The 9941-nt window shown below is 39.8% G+C and overlaps 1 protein-coding gene across 2 annotated transcripts in view; it reads right to left on the bottom strand.

Annotated features, from left to right (window-relative positions):
- Positions 1-410: 410 nt before the first annotated feature.
- LOC100479262 (olfactory receptor 2AG2) overlaps positions 411-9941 on the bottom strand; it is an 84005-nt gene continuing 74474 nt past the window's right edge. Inside the window, exons 1-2 of one of the 2 annotated variants that reach the window (XM_002924992.4) lie at positions 2212-3064; positions 411-1799 (exon numbers count right to left, since the gene is read on the bottom strand). In XM_002924992.4, coding sequence (XP_002925038.2) covers positions 845-1777 — 933 coding nt within the window. In that variant the 5' untranslated portion in view covers positions 1778-1799; positions 2212-3064 and the 3' untranslated portion in view covers positions 411-844. Of the gene's footprint in view, positions 1800-2211; positions 3065-9941 lie in introns of those variants that run through there. The other variant, XM_034666490.1, reaches the window with a different exon arrangement.

Below are 9941 nucleotides of genomic sequence, written 5' to 3'. Positions count from 1 at the left end.
TTTATGAAAACATGGATGGACCTTGAGGGTTTAATGCTAAGTGAAATAAGTCAGAGAAAGACAAATACCATATGATTTCACTTATACACGGAATTTTATTTTATTTTATTTTATTTTAAAGATTTTATTTATTTATTCGACAGAGAGAGAGACAGCCAGCGAGAGAGGAAACACAAGCAGGGGGAGTGGGAGAGGAAGAAGCAGGCTCACAGCAGAGGAGCCTGATGTGGGGCTCGATCCCATAACGCCAGGATCACGCCCTGAGCCGAAGGCAGACGCTTAACCGCTGTGCCACCCAGGTGCCCCTATACAAGGAATTTTGAAAAACAAAAGAAAAGAACAAATAAAGAAACAACAAAAACAGACCATAAATACAGAGAATGAACTGGTGGTTACCAGAGCATCGTGGGGAGGGGATTGAAGAATGGTGAAAATGGTTGAAAAGCAATGGGAGATACAGGCTTCAGTTATAGAATAAATAAGTCACCAGAATAAAAGGTTCAGTGGGGATAAAGGGCTGTAGTCCATGATACTATAATAGTGTTGTAGGGTAATATGTGGTATTTGTGGTGACCATCCCATAAAGTATAGATCTGTCAAATCACTATACTGCACTCCTGAAAATAATGTAATAGTCTGAGTCAACTACACTTCAAAAAATAAAATGGTAAAAATACAGACACACAAATTCATTTGACAAGTCAAATTATATTCCTTCATTTTACTACTAAAAGATTCCCTTTGCATTATGGTGTTTCCGCTGTGGGAATCAGCAGAAATCTGACTTTGAAGAGAAATGAATTTTGGGGGCCAGCCATAAGCTCTCCCTAGATGGTGGAGTGTGTCACAGCAGGTATTTTCCCAGGACTCTCTTCAAGGCTCCCATGACCTCCTTATTCCTCAGGCTGTAAATAAGGGGGTTCCGAGCTGGAGTGACAACCGTGTAGAAAACAGAGATGATGTTGTCTTGCTTGGGGCTGTGGAGTGAACTGGGCAGGACATACATGAATGTGGCAGCTCCACAGAACATCGCAACCACCGTCAGGTGGGAAGAGCAGGTGACTAGGGCTTTCTGCTTCCCCTCACTTGAGGGCATTCGAAGCACAGTACACAGGATTAGTGCATAGGAGGAAACAATGGCAGAAAGAGGAAGAAAAAGGAAAGTCGCTCCTGTCACATACACCAAGAGTTCATATCTGGAGGTATCTGCACAGGCCAACTTCAGCAAAGGTGGGATCTCACAGAGCAGGTGCCTGATCTTCCGGGACATGCAGAAGGGATAGTGCATCGTATACAGGGTATAAACAAAGGCACATAAGGAGGCCAATAGCCAGGCTGTGGCCACCAAGAGCCAGCAGACCCTTGGCCTCATGAAGACCACATAGTTCAGAGGATGACAAATGGCCACATATCTATCATAGGCCATGAAGGCCAATAGCAGATCCTCTGCACCACCCAGCATCAGTGCCAGAAACATCTGAAGGGCACAGCCCCCAAAGGAGATGGTGTTTTCACTGCGCAGAAAACTCATGAGGGCCTTGGGAGTGACAACAGACGTGAAGAGAAGGTCCATGAGTGAGAGCTGCCCGAGCAGGAAGTACATGGGCACGTGGAGCCGGGAATCCATTGTGATGACCAAGAGCAGCAGGCCATTGCTGGTCAGGGCCAACATGTACAGGACTGTGATTGTGGCACAGAGCAGTTCAGGAGACCCACTGTCATTCAGAATCCCCATCAATACAAAGCCACTGCCCGAGGTGGAGTTCCAGTACTCCATTCTGTGTTGTTTCTTTAGTTGCCTAGAACCAAACACATTCTCAGTGAATTTTTGCTAAGGTGGTCCCTAGTTTGTAACATCACAGGCTCCTAGTGATGGCCAACATGAATCCAATGAGGCAATGTCTTTCCTACTGGAAATGGACTTTAACTTTTAATCCCTCAGTTTCTGACACCTTTGGTTGTACCTTGATGAAAGAACTGTCTGAATGGAGAGCAGGCACCACAGTAATAGCTAAACGTTAAGACGTCACTACACGAAAATATTATTCAGGACATCAAACCTGGACATGTATCTTTCCAGGATGATTAAGTCATCTCTCTCTCGCTAGAAAGTAATATCCCAAAACCCAAGCCCTTGGTTATTTTTGTACCTGTGTTGTAAGTATAATGTTTGTCTAATGATTTAAATATCCCGTTAGTGCCCTAACAGACCTGTGCTGAATATAAAATTCTAAAGCAGGTACAGAAGTGTGATTTCAACAGAGCACTTCCACTTCATTTTCCATACAATTTATGTCCACATTTGCTTGAAGCACTCAAGGCTATAGATGTAAGTCTCGCAGGAAGAGCTACAATATGTCCACCTTAGTCACCTCTCTGGACCAGCTCCATACTCTCCATGTGTCTGAGAGAGAGGGGATTCTAGACTGTCTGAGACTAGGGGGTGGAGTGTTTGACATGGTGTTGCTTTTATGAGCTAAACCTTTAGGATCAATGACAACATAGGTGTTTCTTTACAGGTTACGCAAACATGTGAGCCTGGGAGAACTCAAAGATCTGATAACTGATGATGTCCTGCCCAGGAAGATCAGACTGTTTGTGTTTGGGAGAAAGGGTGAAAGGTGCTGGCAACAAAAGAGCATGTGTTGTGTGTTGTAATCAGGCTCAATAATCCTCTATTCCCTCTACTGCACCTGACCCAGACCCCACTCTCCCTCCTGCAGGGCCAGAGTATCTACACTGGATTGAAGGGCCACAGGGATAGGGAGGATGAATTCCTGTTCTGGAAAGCTGCTGTTAGGGTATGACAACCAACCCCAGAGAAAAGTCAGAAGAGAAAGGGACTTGGGATTGACATGCATCAAGGTCATGCATCATGGGAACTAGGCAGATAATCCAATTCTGAACCTGTGTCAAAGAATCTTAAGTGAAGCATCTTTCCCTAAATCCTCACTCTATATTGTGGCTTCTATATTTGGACATTTCACTGCTTCTTCTACTGGTCTCTCCTGGGTTCACAGGGTTTTAATGGTAGAAAGGTATTAGAGCATATGACAGGCATATCATTGGCTCTTAGGTGGCCCTTTGATTTGGAGGCATTTGTCACCAGATAGGTGCAAAAGTCCCATATCAGAGGCCAGCAAAGCCTGGGCTCTAAGGACAGGTACTGATACTCCCACCAGGAAGCAGACACTCAGACCTGGGATGTGGCACACACTCTTTCTTCATTTTCATGGATTTTTTTCTTCACGTTTAGAAAACCAAGAATAGAGGTCAGTAGGATGGGGTACAGAGCCCAAAGCACTAGAGAATCTGGAAAACAGAGTAGCTTAAGTTCTTAGGGTCTGCTTTGGGCTCTGTTTCTCAACTCAACATATCTACAGGCTGCACAATTCCCTGAAAGAGAGATAAAGTCTTTACCTCAGGTATTGAGAAGCCAAGCTGCCCAACCAGGCAAACTGCCGTGGGGGTTGTTTGAGAGTCAAGGATTTTCCTGTAGAAATGGGGAAAGCATAAGCTTTTCCAGCAGTGTCCAACTGGTTTAAATTTTGCTAAGTTGTGTTAAGAGTATGAGGAGTCTGACCAAGATAGGTGTCAGGGCCGCTTTTGGTCCTTCTATTCCTCTACAGTTCTGCTCCGGAGATGAAATAGAGACAGAGGGCTAACACAGTCCTTGGGTAGTTTCTGTGGAGCTCTCACTCCAGAGATGGATTTCCTGTTCTCACACCTGTGGAGAATTAGGAGAAACTGCTTCTATCTCTCAGGTCCCCAGGTTGAGAACCCATCCAGCTCCGGAGAAGTTGTCAGACTGAGTTCTCGGGTCCAGGTGCTCAGACTGTCATTTACTCTTGCTACGCTCTGGGAGCAAAGATGAAAGCAGCAGGAATCTGGAGGAAGTAGATATTGGAAGAGCTGCCCAGGGGAGACCGTGCCGTGCCCGGCTTCACTGTCCCTGGGGAGAACAGTGAGCCAGGGCCCTGTCCTTGGGGAGGCTGTTCTGTCTCCTTATCCCATGACCCTACCCTCTCTACTTTATTCCACTCCTACATTCCCAGGGACTTCTCTTCTCAGCTGAAACGGCCTCCCCTGGAAATACTGGTCCAGGAAACAGGATGTTAATGAGTCCTCTTGGGCATGTTTCCTGGCCTGGCATCCCTGCTCTGTTGTCTTGCTAAATGAGTTCAGAGGCTCCACGGTTCTATCCTACCCTAAGGAGGCACTGATGGCTCATTTCTATGGACTGCTGACGGGATAGACCAGGAAGCAAGGGTCCTTTTCATGATCAGGGCTCTGCCCCAGATCTTAAGGTGGGTTTTGAGTCAGCTATAGGACACTCCCAGAGTGTCTTCTGTGGAGGAGTTGACCTTGTAGTTATTACCAAGATTCTAATTCCTCATGTTCATTCCCTGTCCTGTTTGCTCTCTCATTTACATGGTCTTCTTGTGTTATAAGCTCTCCCTCCAACCTCATTCAGCTTCCAAATATAATGAAGATTTCCCTGTTCAAACAAACTATATTTCGGTCTTTCTTTCCTTTTGGACTATATCTCTAAATCCCCTCCAGTTTTGCCACAAACTTTTTCAAAAGGCATTTATAAAACTGGGTCTTCTATTCTCAATTGCTCATTTTTTGTATGTGAAGATAACACTTGCCACCTGCTACATTAGAGAACCCAGAAATAACAGTATCATAACCTAGTCAGAGAACCCCAAATAATAGTAGCATAACCCAATAAAATTGTATTTCTCGCTCTTTAACAGTTCAGTGCAGATTTCTTGTTTAGAGAGTTGTCCTTAACTGTTCTCCTGTATGGGGTGGTGTGGGGACTCAGAGTGTTTCCATTGGTGGAGCCAATCAACATTTTCAATAGGTGATTTCCAGGTTGACAAAAATCCTCTCCATTCTGGGTAGTCTGAAAGGAAAGAGATCCTACTGCATCGAGTGTAGGTGCTTTTTCTGGCTCAGACTTCACTTCATGGCACACTTTGTGGCACACTTCACTTCATTACACTCCTCAACCCGTTTGTATCATCTCCTGCCAATTACCCTACATGAGCTGAACTGACATATTTCGTATCGAGATCTCCAAAGTCCTCTGCAAAATCCAGTAGTATGTATTATTTTGTGTTACTGGGTTTGTTTTATACTCACTAAATTCCCATATTCCTCCTTCTTCTGGTGCAAAAAGATTAAAGCTTTGTCTCTTCCATATTAACATGAATAATTTCTTTTTCCTTCTGATCTCTGGGTTAATCTGGTAGCATACTACACTAATATATAAGTCCAGAAGGGCAGGAACTAGGCCTGTTTTGTTCCCAATCACATTTCTAGCTTCTAGCCTGGTAACTGCACAGGGTTGGTACCCAGTAAATGTTTGCTAAATTAATAAATGAGTGAATGAATGAGTGTCCACCACAGTTGCTCTCAAATTCCAACTAAAATATACATGAAAATGTCTATACAGGTCCTCTGCCCATTTTTTAACCAGGTTGTTTGGGGGTTTTTTTGGTGTTGAGCTGTAAAAATTCTTATATTATATATTTTTGATATTAACCCCCTGTTGAATATATCATTTGCAAGTATCTTCTCCCATTCACTAGATTGCCTTTTGTTTTGCTGATGGTGTCTGCCATGGTGCAGAAGCTTTTTATTTTGGTGTAGTCCCAATAGTTTATTTTTGCTTTTGTTTCCTTGTCTGAGGAGACATATCCATAAGCATTTTGCTAAGGCTGATGTCCAAGAAATTACTGCCTATGTTTCTTTTAGGAGTTTTATGGTCAGGTCTCACATTTAGGTCTCTAATCTATTTTGAGTGTATTTCTGTGTTCAGTATAAGAAAGTGGTCCAGTTTCATTCTTTTGCATCTAGCTGTCCAGTTTTCCCAGCACCATTAAATGAAAAGATTGACTTTTCCCCATTGTATATTCATGCCTCTTTTGTCATAGGTTAATCAGGTGGGTTTATTTCTGGGCTTTCTATTCTATTTCATTGATCTATATGTCTATTTTTGTGCCAGAACCATACTGTTACTGTTACTATGACTTTGTAGTATATCTTGAAATCAAGGATTGTGATACCTCCAGCTTTGCTTGACATTTTCCAAAGAAGACATACAGAGAGCCAACAGACACATGAAAGGTAGTCAATGGGATAGGCTGGTGATGGGCATTAAGGAGGGCACATATTGCATGGTGCACTGGGTGTTATATGCAAGTAATGAATCATGGAACTTTACATCAAAAACTAGGGATGTACTGTATGGTGACTAACATAATAAAAAATATTTTAAAAAAAGATAGTCAATATCACAAATTATCAGGGAAATGCAAATCAAAACCACAAAAAGATATCACCTCACACTAATCAGAAAGCCTAGTATCAAAACAGTAAGAAATAACAAGTGTTGGTGAGGATGTGGAGAAAAGGGAACCCTCATACACTATTGGTGGGAATATAAATAGGTGCAACCACTATGTAAAACAGTATGGAGGGTTCTCAAAAAATTAAAAATAGAAATATCATATGATCCAGTAATTCCAGTAGGGGTATTTACCCAAATAAACGAAAACACTAACTTGAAAAGACATATATGTGCCTTTGTTTATTGCAACATTATTTACAATAGCTAAGAAAATGAAAGCAACCCAAGTATCCATCAATAGATGAATGGATAAAAAAGATTTGATATGTATATATAATAATATATTCAGCCATAAAAAAGAATATCTTGCCATTTGCAACATGGGTGGACCTAGAGGGTATTGCGCTAAGTGAAATATGTCAGACAGAGAAAGACAAATACCATATGATTTCACTTGTATGTAGAATCTAAAAAGCAAAACGGATGAACAAACAAAAAAACAGACCCATAAATATAGAAGATGAAAAGTACAGCATAGGAAACATAGTCAATAATATTTTAGTAACATTGTATGGTAATGGATGGTCTCTATACTTATTGTGGTGAGTACTGAATAATGTATAGAATTGTTGGATCACTATGCTGTATACTCAAAACTAATATAACATCAAATGTCAACTATACTTGAATAATAAATATTTAAAAATTTTAAAATAACAGTAAACAGTAACAATTAACTATAATCCAAATACACAATCTCTACATAGTACCTTTACCTTCTGTAACTGTTGTTAGATTAAATATTTGGTCTGGAAATCAGTAAGTAAGGCAGTAAACAAATATATAAATAAAATAACCCTGAAGATGTATTTTATAAAGCTGACTTCAGGTCATAAACTAAAGATAAGAAAGGATATAGGATAAGGTTTAGACAAAATGTCCACCAACCCTATAATTTAACAAAGAGTATATTTAAAAAAACAAGTTTTACTTCAAATCTGGAAATTTACAATTTGACATACCCAAAGAATTTAGACTGTTTTATTTATGTCTAATTCCAGAATAAAGAGACTCCCCAGACCAGAAAATGGAAAAATATCATCTAATGGTACAGAAGCTAGTCCAAGTCAGAGCTTTTCCTAGTTTTTCCCTCCTCTTCTACTTCCTTCATTCAGATACCCAGAGTACACAGTTTTCAATCAACATCAAAGGACTAGGAGATAGCATGCCCAGTCTGAGACAATTTGTAGCAAGGGAAACATAATTATAAACAATGAGTGCGTCTTAGTTTAGGGTCCCTCAGAAGTTGACCCTGAGCAAGGATATGAATGAAAAAGAGTTTATTTAGGAAGTGATTCAGCAAAAATTAGCAGAATGGGGAAGTGGAACAGAAAAGCAAAAGAGCAAATAAAGGTTGTATCATCAAACAAGTTACTGTGGGCAACTGGATCTTAATCCTCCTGGGGAACTCTGAGAAAGAGATTAGAACATGTACCTCAGAGGTGTATCACACCTAGGGTGGGAGGGACCTGGGGTATTTGTACTCCAGCTCTCATCAGTCATCAATTAAGATCTGNACACACACACACACACACAGATAGAGAATAAAAACATTAATGACAATTCAGTCCTGTTTAGTTAGCACTGTTGGAAATATTCTTACAAAATTACTTAAAAATTTTTGAGATATGAGGATTACAAAATTTATTGTATCCCATCGTGATATAGTTTTTAATCTCTAAGCCCTTTCATGATCTTTGGTCCTCATGGGTAAAGATATTAAAATTTACATTTATCATTTATAAAATATGTAAACTTTTTTTTTGTCAGACAACTGAGTCATAAACCCCTGCATTGTTGACAAGCACAACTGCACTGTGGGGGTTGAGGGATGGACAGGCACGATGGGGGGACCCTGATTACCATGGCATGAGTCATGAATGGTAGAAAAGGATGTGGAAACCATGGGTATACACATGTCTCTCAAGATGATTTTCTCTAAGAAATGGAATATACCTGGAGGGGGAATATGGTTCAAGGAAAAGTACTTTAAGATGGGAGACACTAGTGCATGTCTGTAACCTATGGCAAATGTTCCAATAGAGATGGGGATGATCCAGAGGAGAACAAGTAATTCCAGGACCAATTTCTCTGAGTAGTAAGAGAGCTAGGTATCAAAAGCACTATTGGAAGGTCTGGCCTCAAAATGGATTCTTTTAAAAGACAAAAAGCTATGTGCAGATGTGCTGGTAAATTTGGTAGTGGAAGATGAGGAAGTCCTGTATGACTCCTCTTTTTCTCAAGGTTGTATGATACAAAGTCATAAGCTGAAAGTGAAGGTGTGAAATGGTATTTTCAGAGAGCAACAGATTGAATTAGGGTGGTGTGATGGGATGGTAAGACTGTTATCACAAAAAGTCAAAATTTCCAAATCAATTTAAGTTAAATACAATTGCAATGAATATACCAATAGAATTTTGGGGACATATAGCTGATGATTCAAAAGTTAACCAGGAAGATTAAATAGATAATAAAACTTCAGAAAAAGTTAGTGAGGAAAAATGAGGGAGGAAAGTCTTAATAGACCACTGGAACTAGAGAACTAGCCCAGAGATACTCTTTATTGTTATATTTATAAGAAGATAGCATATAGCCAAGCAATTGTAAAAAAAAAATAATAATAATGACAAATTAATAGGAAAATCAGCTATTTGGAAACACAATTAACTTAAAGCCTCACCCTACTTCGTGTACCAAAATAAACTGCACAGAAATTAAAAACTTAAATATCATTTATGAAATCATTAAGGAAATCTAAAAGAAATATATGTTAATATTTTCTGAATTAAGAATAAGAATTAGAAGGGTACAATCTTCTGAAGAATACAAAGGAAAAAGATGGATATATACCAACTGTGTAAATACTCTAACACCTCCCTAGCCAACAAATCCTATCATGTATCTAAATGAGAAACTGAAAACAAATGTTGCCACATATATTACTATCAAATTATTCATAATCTTCCTCTATAAAGAACTACAAAAAAAATCATTAGGATAAAATCAAATAAGTAATATCACGGAAAACATCTGTTACATCTCTTTCGTGTTTACTGAATTGGCAAAAATAATTCATATGATAAGACAGCACTAGAAAGACTAAAGAGAGGCAGGCACTCCTGCATAATGCTAGCCAGAATGCAAAGTGTTTCTAACTTTCTGAAAAGCAATTTGGCTCTTTGCAATAGTAATTTTAAATAGTATCTTTGCCATTTGTCAGTAATTTCACTCCTAGAAATTTGACCTAAAATCAAACCCTCATAAGAAAATTTGGAGAACCATGGAGTGAGTTTATGATACCCCTTCCATGCTTTCCTTCTTCTAGTGCCTCTTACAATATGGGCTTCCAAGGTCAAGGTGACATGTCCCATGTGAGTACAGCTTAAGATCTCAATGCTCACAACTACACTGAAATAAAAATTTTTAGTGTTTTATCTCCTCAGAGTACCTTATATAGACCAGTTGTGTGCCACTTTTGATTGGCAGAAGACATGGTGAAAGACAAGCCATAATCCTCCTT

This window comes from Ailuropoda melanoleuca, chromosome 8, assembly GCF_002007445.2.
Source record: "Ailuropoda melanoleuca isolate Jingjing chromosome 8, ASM200744v2, whole genome shotgun sequence".
Lineage (NCBI taxonomy): Eukaryota > Metazoa > Chordata > Mammalia > Carnivora > Ursidae > Ailuropoda > Ailuropoda melanoleuca.
This window is presented reverse-complemented; position numbering and strand designations above follow the sequence as displayed.